The sequence below is a fragment of the Equus quagga genome, chromosome 1, assembly GCF_021613505.1.
Source record: "Equus quagga isolate Etosha38 chromosome 1, UCLA_HA_Equagga_1.0, whole genome shotgun sequence".
Classification (NCBI taxonomy): domain Eukaryota; kingdom Metazoa; phylum Chordata; class Mammalia; order Perissodactyla; family Equidae; genus Equus; species Equus quagga.
This window is the reverse complement of record NC_060267.1, coordinates 136,732,784-136,757,975: the sequence shown is the minus strand read 5'-3', so window position 1 is coordinate 136,757,975 and position 25,192 is coordinate 136,732,784. Positions and strand designations below refer to the sequence as shown.

Genomic DNA, 25,192 nt, shown 5'->3' with positions numbered 1-25,192 from the left:
AAAATTATATAAACTGTGTTCAATAGAATTGAAACAAAGTAATTAACTGTGGTATTTAGCCCCAACCCTGCACCAACTTTATTCTCAGCTAGGGTGAATGTGAGAGACTTAATGTGTTACAAATGAGAGTCCTTTGAACAGAGAGTAGATGAATGTGGAAAGCCCTAGGAGACCATGGATTTGTTTGAAAATGGTTAAGTCATAGTCTCTCAGAAAGTAATTAAGAAGCATCTAGTAAGTGCCAGTATCCATATCCAGGCACAGACTATTCATGATCTTGAATCCCTGACCCTACCCTTAAAGGTAGGTGTTATCTTCATTTAATGAGGAAACTGAGATTCAAGGAAGTTAACAAATGTATCCAAGTTCACACAGTTTATAAATACAAGAATCAGGATCTGAACCTTGATCTGGTTCCTCTAAAGCCATCCCCTTTCAAGTCATTACCTTGTTGCTCATAAAGGGAGAGATACAGAGCTCCTTGGTTCTAGAAAGTACCTAACACAGAACCAGTGTTGAGAAACAAGAGCATGGTGTGCTTGAAACAGCATGGACTTTGGTACTGGACTGATCTAGCATGGAACCTACTTACCTCTAATTATTGGAGAGAGCTTGAACTAATTATTTAGCCCATATGAGTCTTCACAAACTTCTAAATGGGGATAACAAGACTTGCCTCACAAAATCATTAAGCTTGTATCCTGCAACATGTTTAGCACTGTGCCTGGCACATAGTAGGGGTTGTACAAATGGTAGCGCCTTTAGCCCCTTGATCCTATGGTCTAAACATTCTTGCCAAACGAGTGGGTATAAACACTCAAATGCATCTATTTTTCCAGAAAATTAGACAACTTCAATATAACAGATTTCTCTAAATAAGGTTAAATTATATAAAAAGTATACTAAAATGTCAGTATTTGTTCAGAACTTCGGTTTCCTTTTATTTAGATTTATGTTGGGGTAGTATTTGATATTTGATCAAGTATATCCACCATATGTGTGGGAATCATTTTCTGATGCCCTCAATAGTATTATATAATCTGATAAATATGAATGTTCTGTGAGATCAGGGAGACAAAATTTAGAAATTGGACTTGTTTCATAAAATCCAGGCTATATGATCATCATAATGAACTGGTATGAACTGTGATGGGTTGGCAGTGAGCAGGATATATTATAAGCAGGTACAACTGCTTATAAGAGGTGTCGGAAGTCACTTGCTCAAATACTCTTCATTTAGCTTCTTTACTGCCCGAATTCCACAGCTCTTTTAGCATTCCAATATCCCATGGTCTGGGAAGAACTAGTCTTCTTGGGAGAGGTCATAGATTAAGTCATTCATTGTATAGGACAATGAAAGATGGGATTTGTTGGTCTTTTCCTAAAAGCAGATTATTAGCAGGATGGCAAAGAAAAGAACAAGACAGAGAGGATGAAAGGCAAATTTACTGTTTCAAATGTGACTGGGCTTTCCCTGGTATTAAGAAAGAGGGGAATTTGTATGTAATTTAACAGCAGAAAATACCTGTTTCTGGCGTATTAGGTAATGGTAATTTTTACCAATTGCATGGGACTATAACTGCTGAAATGTCCTCATCTACATATCATAGTCACCAGTAAAGTAATTTTGGGGACAAAAATAGTATATTAACCCTTTGAATTGATGTTCCTGTCTTCTTTTTAATAGAGACAATAGTAAGAAATGAATTTTAATGTCTGGAATATCAAAGAGATGCTCAGTATTCCCTCAGGCTCTGGGTAAGTTATCTGGTTTTATATTCTGATACTTAAGAAGATTTTATAATTATATTGATTTCATAGAGAGAAGCTTCCTTTCCTATTAGTTTATAGTAATAAAGTTACCCCATATAGCTTCTTCCTCTTCTCTTCACCTTGCCTGTCACTGCTGCACCCTTCCATACTTGTCTTTTTCCTTTTGCCTATTTTCTGACTATAAAAGCAATGTCAATTCAACTATGTATGTTAACTGAGCAATGACTCTGTGTGAGCACTGGGCCTAGGGACTATGAGGCCTGTGAGAGTTAGACATGGTTCGACATCTAGAAACTCTCCCCTCAGTTGGAGTGGTTGCTATTGAAACAGCAAGGAGCAAAATCAAGACAATGTTCAGATATGTGTTCAGTTGTATATTACAGTTTGTAGGCAATGTGGAGTTAGGAGCCAGTCCATCTGTTGACAAGGCTCATTGAGATATTGCCCCCTCTACTACTTCACCAAGGTACTTACATTGGTGTTCACCAGCCACGCAGTAGGCCTGCCATTGCTAAGTTGGTGGGTGTGTCCCAGTAGTAGTATATATTTAAGGGATTTCTAATTGCTTTTGGTATGTTTTTGTCATTGAATAGTTTCTTTTCTTCCTAAAACCTTCCTGAAGGCAGTTATTAATTCAGCAAAGACTTAGAACATTGTTCTTTTTATTTCTCGAAAAGAAAAAACATGCTTACAGTTGATACGGAGTAGGGAAAATCTATCTTTGTTTAATTCCAGATCATACCTTTAAGACGTAAATCATACATGATTTCTGTAGGCTCACAGAGCTGTTATTTTTTTTCCCAAGCTCAGCTAATTATTCTCTTTGACCTAAGAGGGGAGTCACAGAGAACTATTTAGTAATTTTGAGCAGTGATTGTGCAACCCGTATTGCACATTACCTTAGCTAATCTTAGAAAATGGTCAAAATAATTGTTCTTCCCTGTACTGAACTATTAGAGTTTCTTCTTGTCTTATATTAATATATGATGGTTCCTTTGGCTTAGAATATGTGGTTATATGCTATCTAATTAAATTTAAATTTAGTATTTGGAAAAAGAATGATTTGTGTGTGTGTGTTTTAATGAAAAGCATGTTTTCTCAGGTTACACAACAACATTAAGTAACACAAATTGTTACTGACATTTCTTTCAAGTAAAAACTTGAAGACTGTGTTTTACTTGTCTGCGCACTTATGTGCTGTCTCTGTAGTAGGCTTAGTACACTGTTCAAGTGTGATTCTGTCAGTATCAACAACACTATCCTCTTCATATGTGAGGCTTAAAGACTGGCACAGATATCCATGGGAAGCAAGTTGAAGTCCGAAGTGGGAAGTTTTAAAAGCAAACAAAGATAAGACACTAAAACTGTAAAAGGGAACAAAATCTTGTTCCCTTGTTTCAAAAACAATTTTTAATGGATCCTTCTGTGCCCAAATCTGAGTTGATTATATTCTTTAGTCTGGATGAGGGCTATATGAGTCTGCTTGAGCTGCCATAACAAAGTACCATAACCTAGACGGCTTAAACAACAGAAGTTTATTTTCTCACAGTTCTGGAGATTGGAAGTCCTAGAACCATATGCCAGCGTGATCGGTTTCTGGTGAGGGCTCCCTTTCTGGTTTCCAGACAACTGCCTTCTCACTGTGTCCTCACATGATGGAGAGAGAAAGAGAAAAGGAGGGTGAAGTCTCTGGTATCTCTTCGTATAAGGATACTAATCCCATCAGGAGGGCCCCACCCTCATGACTTCATCTAACCCTAATTACCTCTCGAAGGACCCATTTCCAAATACCATCACATTAGAGATTAGGGCTTTAACATATGAATTTTGGGAGGACATTCAGTCCATAACTAGGTCTATCTTGTGTTTGTTGTATTATGGCTCCTTCTCTCCCTCCAATCTTGCTCCCTTCCTTCCTTGTAGGCACACTCTAGGAGAGTTAACGTGTGTTCTTCCAATTCACCTTCTATACACTGTTACATACTTGTTTGGTGTGTATGATATAGGTTTAAAAGTTTACATAAATGATGTGTGATAGAGCTCATTCAATTTTTACTTTTTTCCTGCACTCAAAATTACATTTTTGAGACTTATTCACTTGGTTATATGTAAATCCAACTTATTGCTTCTGATTACTGCATCAGTTATATGCAAATACTATATATTTTTTTATCCTATTCCTTCTCTTGGTGATGAACAGATTCGACTTGTGAAAAGATAGTTCTCTTAATCCCTAAAGATTTAATGAACTTTCATCTCCAAAACGGTGGTATAGCCCACAGTGCTGTTGTACAAGGAATAATGGTGTTGGTCCTTAATGTTTGAATTTCCATCTGATTGTTTCCAGGTTGTTGTAATCAAAATGTCTGGCATTCAAAATTTTCTTGTGTTTCTTTATAGGTAATAGTGGCAGTATGCAGGGGACCAGGAGGTCAGAACAAGCTAGCACTCTGCCCGGAATATTCTGAAATGAATAGTTGTAAATTATAATTTCATTTTTTCAGGATGTTTGTTCGCTTGATACATTTTTATTTTCTTGCTTAATTTCAGGAATACTAAGTCATCTAACTGGAATAGTAACCAGACTGATCACTCCAGTCTCAGTGATTCCCAGTTCCTCTTTGGATCCCAGTTCTGTCCAGAAAGTTCAGAGACCCTGTCAGCACCCTTGGACTTTGGTGCCCACTTGAGACGTCCCAAACAGTCACAACAGAATTCTCTGGAGGTGAGTCTGATTTCCAGAATTTCTCTGCACACATTTCACAGTCATTATGAAGATAAGCTTTAAAGAAGAATCATTCTGTTGGATTATATTTTGGAATCGTACATCTCTACAGATTAGTCTCCTAAATGGATTTGTACTCTCCTAAACTGATTTGTGACTCATTTGATGTAGTAGTCTGAAATGGAAAAAATATTTATATTTGCAGTTTCTTCTATTACTAAAGCTATATAGAATAGTGCCAGTACATTGACCACTACTAGGGAGAGCCAAATATTGCATGATATTTTCTAAGACTAGTCATACTGTTGTGTCTGAAAATTTCATAAGAAAAAAAGAACTTTAGAAAAATAGAAATAAAGTAATATAAATTTTATTTTAGATGGACTTTCTTTTCTAAGAAACTTCAAGTGCTTTGTGGATTTTAGTTTACTATGCTACATTATCTCCTTGAAGAAGGAGATGAGTATTCTGAGGCCTAAGTTAACGAATAAGGGCCAGAATGAGGAACAGAGTCTCAGAGTCTCTTGATTTTTTGAGGCCAGCCTGTCTTCTTTTGTGAGTCAGAAATACTTTTATATATTTACTTATTTTGGTCTGGAACTAGATTTAAATTTATATACAAACTTACCTCAAATAGAGACTTAATGATTAAGGTTAGGTCAGTGTTTTAAGTTATTAGACTGCGCTCTAAGATAAGCATTTCAGTACAATAATTGGTACCCAGTGATATGAAGGATTAAATTTACTCCCTGAATGTTTCAGAGTAAGTTTTGCCTCAGGATGCAGGAAATGGCTTACTATGTGCCAGCATGCCCACTGTCCAGTTCATGTCAAACTTATGAACACTTCTAGTTTACCAGCAGCTGAGCAACAGCAATTTGAGTTAAACTTGTTAATATGAAAACTTTAACACATCATCTCAGAGATAACATAAATAATTCTCTGTTTTGTTGCCTCTAAATTTATGCAATTGATTTTAAACCATTTTAGCTGACATTTTAAATACCCCTGTGCTGGTAAGGCAGAAACTATATTAATAAAAAGAATTGCTTTATTTAGTATAGCTTTCTGGTGTATATGAAATAAAAAGGAAATACTACATGCTATGTTGTTTTTTAGTATAATTTGCACTTAAATGTGACTCTGCATTGTATAGAAAATAGTGAATGCTATAAATATTTTTATGTATGAAATGCTGTAATTTTTTTTTCACTTGACAGAGTGAACCTAGTGTTTTCACAAAGTACCAGACAAAACCTCAACTATTTGGAGGAGATAAAAAAGATGGAGGCTTATTTCCTCTTCCTTTGTCAGTTGGAAAATCGAAAGGCCTCTTGGAACAGTTTGAGGAGAAAAAGAAAAGGGCAAAAGACAGATGTGACAGGTATGCAAACCTTTCGAGAGGATGACACAGCTCATCTTTTCTGAGGGAAACAGAAAATGGAATGTCAATAGTCAATTCAATTTTAGCATTTGACTTTACAGCTCATCTAATAACTACTCTTTATTTGCTTTCTTGTCAATGTGACTTGTGGCAGATTTGAATATGGCTGCCACAGTTTTGGCTCCTCTGAAAAGTAAGCTGAAGGACTTAGAGAAATGCAATATTCAAGTAGTGTTATGTTTATTCTGCCTAAAATTCTGCCCTTTAATTTAATTTGTTTTCTTTTCAGATCATCAGAATTAGGAAATTAGGTAACATTATTTGTTTTAGGATCAGGAATATAGCACATGAATTCTCTCCTTTTTTTGTGTGTGAGGAAGATTGATGCTGAGCTAACATCTGTACTAAGCTCCTTCTGTTTTGTATGTGGGATGCTGCCACAGCATGGCTTGATCAGCATAGCTATGGTAGGGTACTACAGATGAACAGATTGCCCTCATCCTCTTGTGCTTTAGATCAGTCTTAATTTTTTTGTTCTCTGGGAGTTTGGATTGTATTTTGTTTGATCAACATTTCTGCAGCTAAAAAAATTTTTTTTTGAAACATTAAGTCCCTTTTCTTCCTTTCTCCCTTCCCTTCCTTCCCTTTTTCTATTTCATTTCCTTCTCTTTTTGGTAGTGAAATGAGTTTCTGTTAATTGTTTACAATATGGCAAGAAATATGTTGTATTTATATAGAGAGAACAAATTGTGAGGACTATGAAGACTCTATCTCCAGTTAAAAAAAACTCAAACTTAAGATATTGACTTATAGGAAAGTTGACTTATAGTCAGGAAATCATAATTTTATAAATTCTGGCAAAAATGAAACACAAGACTTTAGATTCCTGTTTTCTGTCAATAAGTGCTTGTCAGAAATGTGATGAGAAGGAGTGAGAAATTTTAAAGTGAGGGAAAGAAAGAATACTACTGTAAATTTGGAAGCAGGAAATTGATAAGGCATGGTACAGAATTTAAACATAAGAGATGCCACAAACCCGTAAAACATTGATTTACACAATAGTTTTGAAAGTGTGTATTTTCCCAAACTTATAGAAGTAGCATGTGAGGTTAAGAAATCTCAAAAAGAATCCTTAATCATTCAGATTGTATTTGTTATGACTCTTTTGGTAGCAAATAGAAACCCACCCTAAACTAGCTTTGATGAAAAGGAGGATATATTAACTCTCTTAACCAATCTGGGAAGGACAGAGAATGAAAAGAAATCAGAAACTATCTCTTTCTTGTGCTTCTCTCTCCATCTATACTTCATTCTCTCCTACTTAACGACCAGCTTCCTAGTAACACAGAGGAAGATGTTTGCTCTGCAACAGACACTGATATGAGAATGAAAACACAAGCTTCAGACTGGGAAAAAATATTTGTAAGCTACATTTTCAACAAAGGACTCATATCCAGAATATATAAAGAACTTTTAAAACTCAAAAGTAAAAAACAAGCAACTCAATAAAAAATGGGAAAATATTTTAATAGATACTTCATCAAAGAAAACATATAGATAGCAAATAAATACATGAAAAGTTGCTCAACATCCTGAGCTAACATCTATACCAGTCTTCCTCTATTTTGTATGTGGGACACTGCAACAGCATGGCTTGATGAGCAGTGTGTAGGTCCGTGCCTGTGATCAAAACCTGTGAATCTTGGGCTGCCAAAGTGGAGTGTGCAAACCCAATCACTTTGCCACCAGCCCGGCCCCAGATGTTTGTTTTTTTTGATGCAAAAATCATTCTGAAGTGTGTGGTCCAGGGCTGGAATGGTGGCTCCATGGTCCTCAAGAATCTGGCTCCTTCCGATGCTCTGGTCTGCCATCCCTGAAGTGTGACCACACCCCTGTCCTCACAGTGTTTGGTGGCTGCTGGAGTTCCAGCTGTTACATCTGAGTTCCAGACAGCTGATCAATGAAGGAAGAAAGAACAGTATCTTCCCGTCTCTTTAGGACTTTTCTTGGAAGTTGCATGCAACACTTCTGCTTACATTTCACACTGGCTAAAATTTACTCACATGACCACACCTAGCAAGGGAATCTAGGAATATCATCTATCTGGGTGGCAGTACATCCAGGGGGAAAGAAAAATTAGGATTCTGATTTCCAAGGAAGAAAATGAGGCCACTTTAAGTTTCTGCTACAATTCTGCCAATTGCCAAGGGCTACGTGCCATGGACAACTCCCCAAGCCAAATCTCAAAATTAGTCCAGTGCAGATTCTGCTGTCTACTACCCCCTTAGCCAGTGTAGTCCTGAACACTTTTCCCAGTCCCCTGGAACTCCATCTTCCTACTACTCTAGCCACAGCCACCAGAGAGAGAGCTCACAGTCTTTTTCTCTTGACTTCCAGTCTAGCAAGGCATGTGTGAGGGGAAAGCCTAGGGTTCAGGAGAGGCTAAGAAAGCAAGCCCCTGGCACTCTCGGCCTCTAGAGGAGGAAATAAACTCTGCTTTTCCCCCAAATCCCTAACCTAAGGAACTCCTCAAACAGAAAAGAGGATCAAATGCAGAACAGCCTAAAATAAAGACTCTAGACTTTCCACTCTAAGTACAAAGTTGTAAATGCTGTAGTAGAGATTGCATCCAAATGCCTTGGGAGCTCTGAGGATGACTCCCAGCTCTGACTGGGGGTGTCAAGAAGGACTCCATCCAAGGGAACACATCTAAACTGAGTGGGAATTTTGGGCAGAGATCTTGGGTCTGTCAGATTCTTGTCTGCCTCTGAATCAGCTTACTCTGTGAACTACCGCTAACACTGTTTTATATAACTGCTCTATTTTTGTGTATTTTTAAAAATAAAAATGGGATTGTTTCCTATGGACTATATTGCAATCTGCTTTTTGAATTTAATAATATTTAATGGTTGTGTTTCTATTTCATGCCCAAAATCGTTTCTAATGGTTGCATTGTACTCTATTATATGCATCTTTCTGGGGATTATGTTTTAAATATTTAATACAGTACAAGAGAGTGCCAAGAATACACAATGGGGAAAGAATAATCTTTTCAACAAATGGTGTTGGGAAAACTGAATCCATATGCAAAGAAAAAATGAAAAAGGATCCTTATCTTATACCATACACAAAAATCAACTCAAAGTGGATTAAAGACTTAAACGTAAGATTTGAAACCATAGAACTCCTAGAAGAAAGCATGGGAAAAAGCTTCTTGACATGGGCCTTGGCAATGATTTCTTGGATATGACACCAAAAGCACAGACAATAAAAGCAAAAATAGACAAGTGGGATTACATCAAAGTAAAAAGTTTCTGCACAGCAAAGGAAACAATCAACAAAATGAAAAGGCAACCTATGGAATAGAAGAAAACACTTACAAACCCTATATCTGATAAAGGGTTAATATCTAAAATATAAAAGGATCTCCTACAGCTCAATAGCAAAAAAACCAAATAGCCTGATTAAAAGATGGGCAAGGGAACTGAATAGACATTTCTCCAAAGAAGACATACAAATGGCCAACAGCTTTATGAAAAGTACTCAACATTACTAATCATCAGGGAAGTGCAAATCAAAGCTACAATGAGATATCACTTCATACCTGTCAGGATAACAAGTGTTAGCAAGGATGTGGAGAAAAGGGAACTTGGGCACTGTTTTGCGGGGATGTAAATCGGTGCAGCCACTATGGAAAGTAGTATGGAGGTTCCACAAAAAATTAAAAATAGAAGTACCATATGATCCAAGAATCCCACTTCTAAATACGTATCCAAAGGAATTGAAATCTGGATCTCGAAGAGATATCTGCACTCTCATTGTTTACTGCAGCATTGTTTACAATAGCCAAGACATGGAAGTAAACTAAATGTCCATCAGCGGATGAATGGATAAAGAAAATAATTTTTTTAAATTTAAAAGACCCCACGCCAGCTAGAATGTAAGCTTCCTACTGGTAGGGATTTGAATTTTTTCACTCCATATTGCCAAAGCTTGTAATCAAGGACTTGTCACAAAAGTGGGCTCAATAAATAGCTGTTGAATAAATAAATGGATTTTCAAAGCAAAATAATTCATCAACACAGGGCAATACAGAACTTCTTTTCTTTTTCTTTTTTTTTTAAGATTTTATTTTTTTCCTTTTTCTCCCCAAAGCCCCCCAGTACATAGTTGTATATTCTTCGTTGTGTGTCCTTCTAGTTGTGGCATGTGGGACGCTGCCTCAGCGTGGTTTGATGAGCAGTGCCATGTCCGCGCCCAGGATTCGAACCAATGAAACACTGGGCCGCCTGCAGCGGAGCGCGAGAACTTAATCACTCGGCCACGGGGCCAGCCCCAGAAATTCTTTTCTTAAAAATATATATATATTTTTTAATACAGATGAACAGAATTTCCCAACTGACTTTTTCTAGAGAAGAGATTAGGGCATAATTGACTCTGTGGACTTGTACATAATGTCTGGGTGGATGAGAAATCCCTTTTTTTTCTTTTGAGGAAGATTAGCCCTGAGCTAACATCTGCCACCAATCCTCCTCTTTTTGCTGAGGAAGACTGGCCCTGAGCTAACATCCATGCCCATCTTCCTGTATTTTATGTGGAACGCCTACCACAGCATGGCTTGACAAGCTGTGCATAGGTCCATACCCGGAATCCATACCGGCGAACCCTGGGCCACCCAAGTGGAACATGTGCACTTAACCACTGCACTACTGGGCTGCCTCGAGAAGTCCCTATTTTTAAGCATCTTATTTTGTTTTATTTTGGTAAGGAATAATAAAAATGGCATCCAAATGTATGGTAGCTTTTTATAAAAGTTTCAATTATCAAGCGTTTAATGTTTTTACTCTGTCTATTAAACATCTTTTAAGGCTTTTGGGTAAGTCAGAATTTGACGTTTCAATTCAGACAAGGTGGAATTGAGGATTAATAAATAGTTAACATAACGGGAGCTATCAGTTATATATAACAAGTTTAATATAACATTATATACAAAAGGTATTCAATTTGTATAATATAATTTAATGTTGAGAATATTGGTGCCCAAATATGCTAATAAGGGAATGAGGTTATGAGAATAAAGAATCATTCCTAACTGGTGGTGTGTAATGTAGTAGAGGCTTTTGTGAGCAGTACTTTGGTAGTATTATTAGACTTTAGACATCTTTAAAATTGTCTTTTTAAATTTCATGTATTTTTTTCAATCAAGTTGTTACGTGTACATAGTGTTTTAAAAATACAATTAGGATTACAGTGAAAAACAGCAGGCCTGTCTTGATTCCTTTTTCCTTTTTGCAGCTAACTTGCAACCCTTTTAGCTATGCTGGCACTTACTTCCATCTACCTTATGGCATATGTTAAATGGCTTATATTGTCGTTTCTTAATTTTTTCAGAGAATGACTTTCTACCCTATAGTAAGAATTTACTTCTCTACCTCCTCCCTAAGCCAAACATCATAAACTTCTCATCTTCCATCATCCCAATATAGCTTTGTGAACATTTTTAGTTAAATCAGCTTTCAATCTTTACATCCTTGTCACTTTGTAACCATTATAAATAGCCTAGAAAAATTGTGTATACTAATTACATTTTCCTAAGGTTAAAAATTGCTTTGTTTTCTTTTTTGCTTAGTTTTCTATGTAGGAATCACAGTCCATTCCCAAATCCTGCAGAAAACTGAAAAAGTTCCTTGTTACAGGTTGAAACACATCAGAAATTCTTTCAGTGTCATTTTCTTCTCAGAGGCATCCTTCCTAATTCCAATCTGAACTTGGTACAGCTGTCATCCTGAGTCCTCCCTTTACTGTTGTCCTGGGCTTTCCTACCTCCTCTCTCCTGTGTTGGATCCTCTGTTACTTAGATCCTGTGTCCTCTTCTTTCTTGGTTTACTCCTTGGATTTGGTGGAGCATATATTCCAGAAACTTCCAAACAATAGATGCATGGCATCTAAACAATTTTTTCAAACTTTGTGTATCTGAAATTCTTTTGTTGGTTGGTTTGTTTTGGGTTTTTTTGAGGAAAATTAGCCCTGAGATAACATCCACCACCAATCCTCTTTTTGCTGAGGAAGATTGGCCCTGAGCTAACATCCATGCCCATCTGCCTCTACTTTATACGTGGGACGCCTGCCACAGAATGGTTTGATAAGTGGTGCATATGTCAGCACCCGGGATGCGAACCAGGGAACTCTGGGCCACCAAAGCTGAGTGCTCCAACGTTATGACTGTGCCACCGGACCTGCCCCTGAAACTCTTTATTTTCTCCTTACACTTGATTGCAAATTAGGCTGGATGTAGACTTCTAGATTGGAAATTATTTTTCCTCAAAATTTCTAAAGCATTGTGCCATTGCCTTATTGCTTTCTATGTTGCATTTAAGAGGTCTGGTGTCATTCTGATTCCTGATCCTGTGTGTTTCACTTGCTTTTTTCTTTGTGGAAGTTTTTAGGATCTTCTCATTATCTATACAGTTTAGAAATTTTACTGTAGTGTGTGTTGATGTGGCATGTCATTAATTCCTGGGCGTTGGCTATTTGCTTTTAACCTATAAACTTATGTCTTTCAGTTCTGGGAATTTTTCTTTTCTTGTATCTTTAAAAATCTCTTCTCTATTTTCACTCTTCCTCCTTTCTGGATCTCCAGTTTTGAGTATGTGTTGGATCTCCTGCATTGATCCTCTATATATATATACTTTTTTTTTTTTTACTATTTATCTATTTTCCATCTATTATCTTTTGTTCTATTTTTTTGTCATATTTCCTTAACTGTATCTTCTGGTTTTTTTTTTTTTTAAAGTTTGGCATCTGAACTAACAACTGTTGCCAATCTTTTGGGTTTTTTGCTTTTTCTCCCCAAATCCCCCCAGTACAGAGTTTATATTTTAGTTGTGGGTCCTTCTAGTTGTGGCACGTGGGACACTGCCTCAGCATGGCCTGATGAGCAGTGCCATGTCCACGCCCAGGATCTGAACCAGGGAAACCCTGGGCCACCGAAGCAGAGTGTGCGAACTTAACCACTCGGCCACGGAGTCGCCCCCACTTAACTGTATCTTCTAACCATTCTACTTAATTGCTTAATCTGCTATTTTTAATTTCTAGGTACCCTTTCTTATTCTCTGCTTTTATAATTTAATAGCATTCTGTTCTTAACATCCTGAATTCATTAACTTTTTTTCATTTTTCCTATTTTTGTTTTCAGGAAAGGTCCCAATCTCTTTCATGAAAAGCATATGGTTTGTAGGTTCCCAAATGGTTCTATTGAATTCTCCTTTTAAAGTAAGTCTGGTGGAGCATCTGAAAGACTTGGGATGAAGAGTTGTCCTATTGAAGTTCAAAAATTGATATTTGCATTTGTACTGTATAGATTAAAGAAAGAAAATCTGTAAAATTTTTTTTTTGAGGAAGATTAGCCCTGGGCTAACATCTGCTGCCAATCCTCCTCTTTTTGCTGAGGAAGACTGGCCCAGAGCTAACATCTGTGCCCATCTTCCTCCACTTTATATGTGGGATGCCTACCACAGCATGGCTTGCCAAGCGGTGCCATGTCTGCAACCTGGGATCTGAACCAGCAAACCCCAGGCTGCCGAAGTGGAACGTGCTCACTTAACCGCTGCGCCACCAGGCCGGCCCCTGTAAAAATTTTTAATGACAATCCATGTCTGAATCTTTTCAAAAGTGAGATATTTATTTGAGGAACAATTATGATAGTTTCTTTTTCTTTTTTTTTTTTTTAAGATTTTATTTTTCCTTTTTCTCCCCAAAGCCCCCCTGTACATTGTTGTATATTTTTAGTTGTGGGTCCTTCTAGTTGTGGCATGTGGGATGCCGCCTCAGCATGGCCTGATGAGTGGTGCCATGTCTGCCCCCGGATCCAAATCTGTGAACCCCTGGGCCGCTGAAGCGATGCGCACAAACCTATCCACTTGGCCACTGAGCCAGCCCCGATAGTTTATTTTTCATTAGAAATTAATATTGTTTCCAGAATTGTCTCTATACTACCTCATTCTTATAATCAAAATAATAGTCATTAGACTAAGATGTGTCCAGGAATTTTGCACTACCAGAAGGAAGTCACTATCTTCTGAAGCCAACGTTGCCATAAAATGAAAGCTGGTCTGTTCTACTATAGCAACCACTGAGTTGCTAAAATTTAACCTCATTTAAAATATAGAGAGAATGAACTTAAAGAAAAAAGTGGTTTGCCTTGGAAATAGTCATGAAAAGTCTATGTTCTTTTTTTTCCCCAACCTTAGTGAACGTTTCTCAGAGTTAAGTCTCCAACTCTGATCAAGGACTGTTTTGATGCTACACTAGGTGGAGGTGTGCCATGTTCATGGAATCAATTCTATTACATATTCTTTCAATATTTCACAAAGATTTATTTTCTTTTTTCTCTCCTATTCTAGTGAAGCTCTGTACAACTTCATTTCCCATACCAGAGAAAGCATTTACAGGGTAAGTATAGCTACATATCAAGGAGTTAGAACATTGTGCTAGATTTTAAGAACAACATATTAAGAAGTTTAATAATTACATTGTATTGACTTTAGTTCATGTGGTATAGCAATATTTTAACTACTCTTTTTTATTATTAAATGACAGTTCTCCAAGTTAGTAAAATAAGGCAACAGTCCGTGCATTCTTTCTTAATTTTGGGTTTCTTAGTTGCAGACATCTGTGGAAAAGTCTGAGGAACATCTCAGTTCAAGAAGCCAGTCCATTTTGGATTCTTTGGAGACTGTGGCCAAGACATGTGAGTGTCTTGTGTTTGAGGTTATCAGCAGAGGGCACTGGCGAGCAGTGACCGTGAACTTTCTGACCCTAGTCAGGTTTCTGCCAGTGGTGAGGTTCCATACAGCATTTCAGATGAGAAGATGGGTACATAAGGCTAGCCTTGAAGAGATATGGAGCATGCTGAACTGGGTGGTGGGATCCACTTCTGTGTGGGAATGCCCCCGGTCCCTGGATGCCTTTTGTGAAGCGCTAATCCTCCACCCAGTAACCCCACTGCTTCAGGGCAGTTAGCTCTGCCAGATTTCTCATCTCACTGCCTGAAGTGAATCAGTAGCATCCTTGAGTCCCAGATGAATTGCTGGCTGTACTGTCTATAAACACACTGCTCCCTTAGGACTTAAAAATAAAGACACTACTCCCTTAGGAGTTAGAAATACTCTAGTCACCTACTGTTCTTCTTGCTGCCTTGGTTTCAATGAGAGCTGTTTTGTAGTGATTCAGAGCATCTTTCTCATTTCAATTACAGTTTGTGGTTTGTAAAGTCCCCTCCTCTGCCGATTAGTGATTTACATTTAGATGAAACCATGGTTCTGGCTCTTACTAAACAGAAGAGAGCCAATACAAAGATCTCCTTAGGTGGACATCCTTCTAGAGCCAACAGCTTCTCAGCTAAACAGCAAGAAGTTGGCTGCATCTTTACTTGTTTGCATTTGTCTGTGTGTTTATTTTTTATTTTAAACAAATTGAAGTAAACTTATTCAAATGTCATGGGATGGATTGCTCATGATTTACAAAAGTTCATGTCTCTGTGTGGCTTAGAAATTAATCCCCATCTGTCTGCAAAGAAGCACTGTACTGTCTACTGGCTTCCAACCTGGGTATCCCACACAGAGGACAACTGTTCATCTGTTTGGAAACCGGTTCTGGAAGCCTAGGACTGTTACCCTCAAAACAAGTAGAAAGACAAAGAGCAGAAGCAAATCAGGGATGCTTCCTTTGCACAACATGATAGAATAACTCATTTATAAGTGCCCAAGGAAAGTGCTCTTTTTCCTTCCTACATTTAAAACTAGGTGAAGTACAAAAAGGAGGATTGCAGCAAAGGTGTGACATTTAAGGCCCAGAGTAGGGAATGGAAGTGCCCAAGGCCCCAACACAAGATTGAGGCCTGGAGAGGACTAGAACTAAGTCTGTTTTATGGTAGGTATAGGGATCCTGATCCTTCACCCCTGATGGTTCCTTAATTTTCAGAGGGTAAGACTCAGGAGAGGGAGCCACATTGACAGGGCAAACAGTAACAAACACTGTGGCATCATATCAATTAGAACACCAGGTCAGGGGCTGGCCCCGTGGCCAGGTGGTTAAGTTCCCACGCCCTGCTTCGGTGGCCCAGGATTTTGCTGGTTCGGATCCTGGGTGCGGACATGGCACCACTCGTTAGGCCATGCTGAGGCAGCGTCCCACATGCCACAACTAGAAGGACCCACAACTACAATATACAACTATGTACTGGGGGGATTTGGGGAGAAAAAGCAGAGAAAAAAAAAAAGCAGCAGCTTGGCAACAGTTGTTAGCTCAGGTGCCAATCTTTAAAAAAAAAAAGAAAAAGAAAATCAGGTCATTCTTGAAAGTGAGCACAAGTTGCCTTTCCAGAATCATTCCCTTTCATGGTAGGTAGTGATGAGCAGCAGGAAGTTAGTCACTGAAAGAGGAACTAGACAAATCCTCTATCATATGGCCAGGCCCAGTCCAGCTATCCTACAGTACTGAACTTGCCAGTCAGTGCATTCTGCAGGCTTTCAGCAGGCACTCACTATGCTTGTAAGGAGAAGGGGAAGATACTGTATGAAAGTGCTTTCTTGTGTTATGTAATTAGTGCCTTCAGAGAATGAGGTCATGAAATCTTTCTCCAGTTGCAGTCTCCCTGTACAAACAGAAAGATCACTCAAAGTCATCTAATCTAACTCTTGTTTTTCAGCTGAGGACACCAGTGACCAGACTAATAGAATAAATTACCAAGGCCATCCACATCCTACTGTAACTTGGGTTTAGGTGGGCTAATTGGTAGAGAGCAGTACTTTCACCTAATAGGTATCGGTTCTATTGAAAAATGTGATCATTAAGAAAATAAAAAGGAGAGGCTGCTATTAAAATCAGAAAATGTAGGGGCCGGCCCGGTGGCATAGTAGTTAAGTTTGTGCTTTCTGCTTCAGCAGCCCGGGGTTCACGGGTTCGGATCCTGGGTGTGGACTACACACTACTCATCAAGCCATACTGTGGCAGTGTTCCACATACAAAATATAGGAAGATTGCCACAGATGTTAGCTCAGGGACTGTCTTCCTCACACACACACACACAAATCAGAAAATGTCTCTTTTGGAAAATATGCATCAAAATAAATTCCATATGAATCAATATATTGAGTATGGTGATTAAATCATAAAAAGAACTATAGGAAAACATGGACAACATTTTTATAATTTTAGAGTGAGAAATGCCTTTCCAAGCACATAGAGTTAAGAAGGAGGTCCATCTTGTTGAAATGAAAATATCTCTTCATTGTTAAATGAAAACAGCAAGGTGCTGCTCATGTGCACATAGTTTTGCACATAGTTTGCTTCAGGATACGTCTTGTGGAGGAGTGTGACTAGTCAGTGAAAATTGGGAAGGATGTCCCAAAGAAAAAGGGGGACTGAGGGATCTCCTCTTGTACGTGGAGGCTCCTAGACCTTTCCTCAGGCTCTCATCAGCACGGCAAGGAGAGCAAAACTACAGAATAAAAGGAAAATCACTGGCCATCAGTGGAAAAGCATCAGAATTTGATCTCATCTTAATGGAGCTCTGTCAAATCGCTAAAATAGAAATGAATAAAAAAATCGTCTTCACAAGAAAATAGAGATATTGTCTAGAATATGGAAATGGATTTTAAGTGGCTTTTTTACAAAAAAGCTAAAAATATCTGATGTTTATAGCCAAAGCAGAAATGAAATGAGTCCCCTTCTAGAGAACACACAGACACACACACGCCCCCCCCAAATATATAAGATCTATCATCTATACATGGATATGTACATATATTAATGCAAAATTCCAGAAACTACTTGTAATGTTAAATTCAGGAAGTGGAGCCAAGGTCTGCATGGGAGAAATTCGATCATTTTTCATTGTATGCTTCTTTATGCTGTTATGATTTTGAGTTATCTTCATAAATGAAATTTTTTAAATGAAAAAAAAGGATAGACTTTGGAAGTAATGAGCTTGATACAAAAGCTCTCGTAAAGGAGAAGACTCCGAATATATGTTTCCCAGGGGACAGGAAAAGAATACATAGGACCACAGACAAATACTTTCTGAGCACTCAATCTAGAATTGAACACTTTGCTTGCGTGCCTCATTCTCTACTTTTGCAGTTGGTAATGTTCACTGTTGCTAAGAAACATTGCTGTTTAATTACATTTGCTTTTTACTACAAATATCTACATGGATGTCTGGGAAAATATTTGACTGAGTTTAGGAAAGGAATCCAGTATTTGAAACATAACTAAACAGCCTTTTTCCAATTGTTTGACACGTGGAATTTAACTTATGTTGAGAAGTAGGAGAAAATTTGCTTTCTAAAAAATTCTTACCTTTTTTATTGTAATTAAATACACAGAACATGAAATTTACCATTTATTAGGGGTTTTTTTTTTTTTTTTTGCAAGACCACACTGGCTTGTCTATATAATAGGCTTTCTCTTGCCTCAGAACTTTTGCGCTTGCTCTTCCTCTACCTTAATAATCTCCCCTTAACCTTTGCAGGGCCAGCTCCTTTTTATCCTTCTGGTTTCACCTTAAATGTCTCCATCTCTGATGACCTTATCTAAAGTAGATGCCCCTCACCCTCTTATTTTTATTACAATCCCTATCATAGCATTTCTCACAATTTTCATTTATGTATGTGCATGTTTGTTTACTTGTTTATTTTTATTTTTTCCTATTCAAGATTGCAAAATTCATGTGGGTAGACAGTTTTGTTCAAGATTGTTTCCATGCTCCTAACAGAACGTCTGATAATAAATTTCAGATAGAGCTGTATATCTCCAATTAACTTGTTCAAACACAACAGGAAGTCTTTGTTTCATCTTCTCATTAGAGACGTCCTGCCTGGAGCTCAGTCTTCCAGTTCCAGGTTGGGCAAAGATTATTCTTTAAATCCTAATCTTAGAACTTCTCTTCACCATCATTCTGAGGATCTTTTTTTTAATTACCATTCTTGGATCCCTTTGTTTTCTGGACCTTGGTTTACACTTATGTTTGGTGGTACATATCTTCCATAGCTTTTTGAGAAAGTGCGTATGGGAAGTAACTTTCACGATACATTGGATGTTTGAAAAATGTCTTCTGTCTCCACATGGGTATAGAATTCTAGGTGGAAAATGCTTTGCCCTCAGATTTCTAAGGCATGGTTCCATTGTCTTTTAATCTGGCTGTTGAGATGTTAGATACCATTCTACTTCTTGATTCTTTATATGTTATCTGGGTTTCCCCCCACACTTTAGGGACATTTTTCAAGTCTCATCTTTTTCCTTAATATTCTGAGAATCAACCAGAAAAGTGCCACAAATCATAAGATAATTTAGTAAGGTAACAGAAATTAATAAAATATGTAATGGAAAAAAACAGATGGCTTTATAAATCCAACATGGCAGACAAACTACCCAGGAATAAACTTAACAAGGACACGCAATTCATCTTTTTTTTTTTTTTCAGGAAGATTAGCCCTGAGCTAACTGCCGCCAATCCTCCTCTTTTCGCTAAGGAAGACTGGCTCTGAGCTAACATCCATGCCCATCTTCCTCTACTTTATATGTGGGACGCCTACCACAGCATGGCATGCCAAGTGGTGCCTGTCTGCACCCGGGATGCAACCCGGCGAACCGTGGTCCGCGGTCCGCCGGAACGTGTGCACTTAACTGCTGCGCCACCGGGCCGGCCCCCCTTTTTTTTTTTTAATGGCCTCTGGGTTTTAGGTCTTGCTTAGAAAGGCCTTCTTCACTACAAGGTTACAATCTACCCCATGTTTCCTTCTTGTACTTTTATTATTTATTTAATTACACTAAAATTGGTAATCTATGTGGAATTTATGTTAATGTAAGAAATCTGAAAGGTAAGCCTCCTTTTAAGAAGGGAATTATGTATTATTTTAAAGAGAAACTCTAAATCACTTGAACTTAAAAAAACCTTTACTAGGTACCCCGTGGTAAATCCCTGCCCTTGGCTGATAAGGGGGGACAAAAGAGACAGAATAGTTAGAACACAGGAAACTAACAAAGCGCCTATCAGGTTGAGGCAAGTTTTCAAGTAAGACTAAATCTGAGTCTGTAATCCTGTCTTTCAAGCACCAGATGTTACTCTGGTTTGCCTTCCATTTTTATTGTGAAGAGTTAAGCAGTCTCTTGTTGCCAAATTGTCTTTTACCCATCTAAAATGAAAAAAAATTGTCAAGAATCTTGAAACAAGCTTTAGGTAGTTGTGAGAAGATAAAAAGAGTATCTGGTGGGTTATTTCTGATGTATGTGAACCTACAATTGTTTCTCTGTGCTTTCCCCTTTTAGAGCTCAGGTTTTATTTTCTAAAGTAGAAAAAATCAGAAAAAGGGTTTTGAAATGGCCATTGCTATTCTTTGTCCTCTTCTGCAGGCACTTGAAAATAAGCCTGAATAAGAAGTAAAAGAACTTCTGCTAGTTTCTAAACTAAAACATATTATGGAGCTTTGATATTCTTAACAGGATAGTGGTAGAAATTCAGGTTAATTATCTTATAAATAGCTAATCAGTTTGTCCCCATGCCATGATTGAAAAATCCATCTTTTTCCCATTAATTTCAAATCTTTGTTTTTATTTGGGTTATTTCTGATCTCTGTTCTGGTTTTGTGTCCAGTCTTTCCCCTCCAGTTGATCATTTGCATTGCAGGAAGAGTGTTCCCTTTAAAGAGAAAATGTAATCGTGTTAACCCTCTGCTTAACTGTGTCAGTGAATCAAATCTTGAAATGGCCCAGATACTCCTCTGTCTGGCTGTGTCCTCCTCTCAAGCAACCATGCCCTCTCTCCCCATACTTCAGCCATGTTAATCTCATGGTTCCTCTTTGGACAACATGCTCTTTCTTCTGTTGGTAATATTCTTCCTGCCATAGGTTAATGATAATTCAGCTAAATATCACTTCCTTAGGGAGGTCTTAACTCACCCCCGAAACTGGACTAGATCTGCCTGTTACATAGTCTCAGCTCACTATATTTTTCCTGTAGAGCATCTATAAATTACATCTATAAATAGTTCTTTGTATAATTACTCATTAACTACCTGTTTTCCCTATTTAATTGTAATTTCAAGAGGGTTTTAGCCATCTTGGTCACTATTCTATCCAGAGCACCTGGCCCAGTGCCTCACATATAGCAGATGTTCACTAAGTATTTGTTGAATAAATGTAAGAGCATTTTCACATGATCTGTAGTTTAGCAAGAGGATGGCAATAATCACAACACAATGTGTTATGAAATAAATGTATCTGTGTGTAAAATCTCCACGTGCAAAAGGGGAGAATCAATATCAGTCCTAAGTGGTTAGCATTCAGGTCACCAAGCCCATCAGACCCCAAGTGTAAAGGGGGGATAAATATGTGGAGCGTGATAAGTGATGGTAGAGCACACACATAGTGCCACCTGTGGAGAGAATGAGTGCCCAAGCCAGATAGGAAATATTTTCTAAGGAGGTAACTGCTGAGAGCAGAAGGAAGAACAAGAATTAGTTGGACTGAGGTGGTGGTTGAGGGGATGGGTAGAGTGACAGGGAATGAAGCAGGAGTACTTCAAGTGAATGGATGCATGGCACGCACAAAGGCCAACAGTGAGAGAAAGATTGCCTAGGAAACAGAGCTCAGAGACATGGAGGAGCATAGCGGGTAAGGGGAAGTGGGCCTGGGTCTTGTTAGCCAATTTAAAGATTTGGACTTCATCCAGTGGTCAGTGGGGTGACTTTGAAAGTTTCAGTGTAGGTTTCAGAGGGGGCATGATCATATCTACATTCTAGAAAGACCACTAGTGACCGAGCCAAAAAGGTAGGCCAAGGAGGAGGTTGGTGCCATCATTTGGGCAGCAGGTTTCAGGGTCCCCAGCAGGGGGTTGAGGTTGTGTCTGCCCTGGCTAGGATGTTCTCAGGGAGGGAAGGAAGAAGAGACAATGGAGGAACCACCCTCTTCTGGCTGCCTCTCCTCATCAGGGCTGATCTGGGAGGATAGAGTTCTGGGCTCTAGCAGAGCTGGCTCAGGTGGCCCATGCCAGGTTCCAGCTCCTCCCTCTCCATCATTGTGGCCTGACCAAGGTAGGGCATACTATAGTCTTTTTTTTTTTTTTTTAAAGAATAATCATTTTATTTTACTTTTCTTTTTTTTGAGGAAGATTAGCCCTGAGCTAATATCTGCTGCGAATCCTCCTCTTTTCGCTGAGGAAGATGGGCCCTGAGCTAACATCCATGCCCATCTTCCTCTACTTTATATGTGGGACGCCTGCCACAGCATGGCTTGACAAGCGGTGTGTAGGTCCGCACCTGGGATCCAAACCAGAGAACCTGGGGCTGCCAAAGTGGAACGTACGTACGCACTTAACTGCTGGCCACCGGGCTGGCCCGCATACTATAGTCTTCATAGGGTGAATGGTCATTGTTTTGTATTTAGTGCAAGAGACTGCACAGGCCCAGAGCGATCTGGTGTTGGAAACAGCACAGGATAAAGGCAACATGGAGCAGGCCATCCTTGAGATGCAGAAGAGATTTGAAGCTGTAAGTGTAGACCCCAACCCCTTTCCTCAAGTGTGTTTTTGGCTGTGTCACTAAGACTCAGAAAGATACTTTTAGCTGCAAATTTTCAGCCAAGAACAGAGGCCAGCCCAACCCCCTTGGTAACAGGCCAGGGTAGAGACCAGCTTCCTTCCCCATGCTTCTCTGACATGATGTGGACCCTAGGAGCCCTGCTCCAGAGTGTAGCCATGTTTCCCCTATAAAGTGCCCAGCAAGGGACAAGATTTGGTTCTGCTGGCACATCCTTTGGTTTGTTCACGTTTGATTGTGCATCCTGTCCGTAACTCTCTTCTTTCTCATTGCCTATCTCTAGAGACAAGCAGAGTTTTCAGAAATGAAGTCCAACCTAAAGCACCTTGAAGTTTTAGTTGCCCAGCAGAACAAGGACTTCCAACAGCTGTGTGAGCAGCTAGGCCAGCTGAATGTGCCCAGCATCCTAGCAGAGCTGAAGAGATTGATCTCAGTCCCTCAGGTACCCAGGCATGTGAAAGACAGCACTTCCCAGACCTCACCACCTCTGGCCCAGAGCCTCAATTTCACCAGGCAGGACAAATATGCCTCTGAGGAACCAATTATGTGGCAGGCTCAGGCCCTCCCTGCTGCACGGATTCTCAATAGGGGCTCCTTGCAGCCTGGGGAGTTTGGTGTCTGGGGTGAGAGAGCAAAGAATGATACCCTCCAAAAAGAGGCTGCGCTGCTGGCAGTTGGAACCGGCAAAAGAAACAGGCCAGTAAAGGACAAGGCAGTGCAAACTAACTGCAAGAATTTGGCTATTACAAAAACAGGCTCTGAGAACCACAGTTTGGACATTCAGGGCCACAAGGTTCCTGGTGATAGGGACCTGGTTTCCCCAGGAGCCTCGCAGCTTATATCCCTGGACTTAAACAACTTTGCAACCAGCATTAAGAACACCTGCCAAGAACTGCAAGCCAAAGGCATGTTTTCGTGTGACCCTTGTGAACAACGGTTGGTGACTGAACAGAAAGGCAGAGCTGTAGAAAGAGTGGCCAAAGGCCAGAAGCAGCAGCCCAGGAAAGTCCAAAGAGGTCGGCGCCTGGCCAGGAAACAAAAACAAACCCCAAGCAAAACCTGTGCTTTCAGTTCTAAATATCCTCAACCTCCAGTTTCTGGCCCACAAAGGCTTCCCGTGGAGCAGCAGGAACCGCTTGATCAGCCCCTGCACCTGAGGAGACCCAGGAGCCCCACAAAGCCAGTCTGCCCTGCTCTGGGAGGAACAGTCATGCCCAGTAAGACAGTGAGGGCAGCACAAGGGAACCTCTTGCAGTTCAGCAGGCACTCTTCCCAAGACAACAGCCTGCTTTCTAACAGTTCCCAGGGAGACCACCGCATGAGCTGGTTCAGTGACCTCAACCTTGGAAGTTCAGAGCCCCCTCTGTGCAAGGAGCCAGGGAAGAATACGCTTTATGATCTGGGTTTTGATAGCAGCGATGATGACTTCTGACCAGCCCGCAATGACTTCTGTTGATGGTTTATTGGTCTCAGCCAGAAAGACAAATTATAGAACACTTGGGCTGGCAAATAGCAGAAAGTCCCTGAATCCTTCTTGGGACCCTCAGGGTCAGAGGCCCTGGTAGGGAGGTCAGTGCAGGTGGGTGGAGCAGATTTGGCATTCTGGGTACTGGGTACTGCCCATGACAGGACATAACGGACAAGTGCATCCTTATTTATTGGAATGAAATGTGTGAAGACGCTGGTGATGAGAGCTGGGGCAGCAGCCTGGGTGTGGAGCATCAGGAGGAGGGTGCTGTGTTTGGTTAAAGGAGAGCTGGCTTCCATATGGAATACTGAGTAGCAGAAGGGTTTTCACAAAACTGTTGCTGTGGCAGCATGACTCCTAAACACAACATTTTTGATTTTCAAAATATTCCCTACATATGACTAATACCTTTCCAGGTTTCAGGATTTTTTTTCCTTATTATTTTTATTCAGTTTTGCTGCCAGAGTGTTTCTATTTTTTGGTCAGTGGACATGTTACAGGACACACTAAGTCAGTCTTCTTGTGAACAGAAAAATAGTGTTAAAGCAACCAATTAAAGAGAGGTAACATGCACCAAACAAATGCCCAGAGCACTACTGTTCACAAGCCGCACAATTCCACTCTTCTTTCTGGCTATTTTTCCCCCATCCTGTTTTTCAACCACTCTTTTAAAGCTAATGAGAGCATCTGTAGGCCCTATGTTATTTCTGAAGAGGGCAATGGTCTTATATGAGACTTTGGCTTTCCATTTATATCTTGCTGAAGATTTTTTTTAACTTTTTTTTTTTGAGGAAGATTAGCCCTGAGCTAACATCTGCTGCCAATCCTCCTCTTTTTGCTGAGGAAGACTGGCCCTGAGCTAACATCCGTGCCCATCTTCCTCTACTTTATATATGGGACGCCTGCCACAGCATGGCTTGATGAGCAGTGCCATGTCCACACCCAGGATCCAAACTGGTGAACCCTGGGCCACCGAAGTGGAACATGCGAACTTAACCGCTGTGCCACCGGGCTGGCCCCTTGCTGAAGTTTTTGAATTTTTGCAACACATCTATATTTCTTTTGTAATACAAAATAATCAAAAAATAAAGATAAAACTTTTAAAAACATACATTTTTTTCTTTCATTAAGTTTACTGAACTGATCTCCCGTCAGTTTACTTAAGGAAATCAAATAGATAAGATGCATACCATGTTTTTATTCCCCAGGCTTCTCACAAGATGATTTTGAATAAACACCACCCTACG

The 25,192-nt window shown here is 39.5% G+C and overlaps 1 protein-coding gene across 1 annotated transcript; it reads left to right on the top strand.

Annotated features, from left to right (window-relative positions):
* The first annotated feature begins 1,702 nt into the window (after nucleotides 1–1,702).
* Nucleotides 1,703–24,655, top strand: IHO1 (interactor of HORMAD1 1). Its single transcript, XM_046684074.1, has 7 exons — nucleotides 1,703–1,758; nucleotides 4,324–4,498; nucleotides 5,719–5,882; nucleotides 14,285–14,333; nucleotides 14,544–14,631; nucleotides 22,326–22,429; nucleotides 22,761–24,655. Exons 1-7 carry the CDS (start codon nucleotides 1,703–1,705, stop codon nucleotides 23,907–23,909), a joined length of 1,785 nt encoding a protein of 594 aa, XP_046540030.1. The 3' UTR covers nucleotides 23,910–24,655.
* Nucleotides 24,656–25,192: the final 537 nt, after the last annotated feature.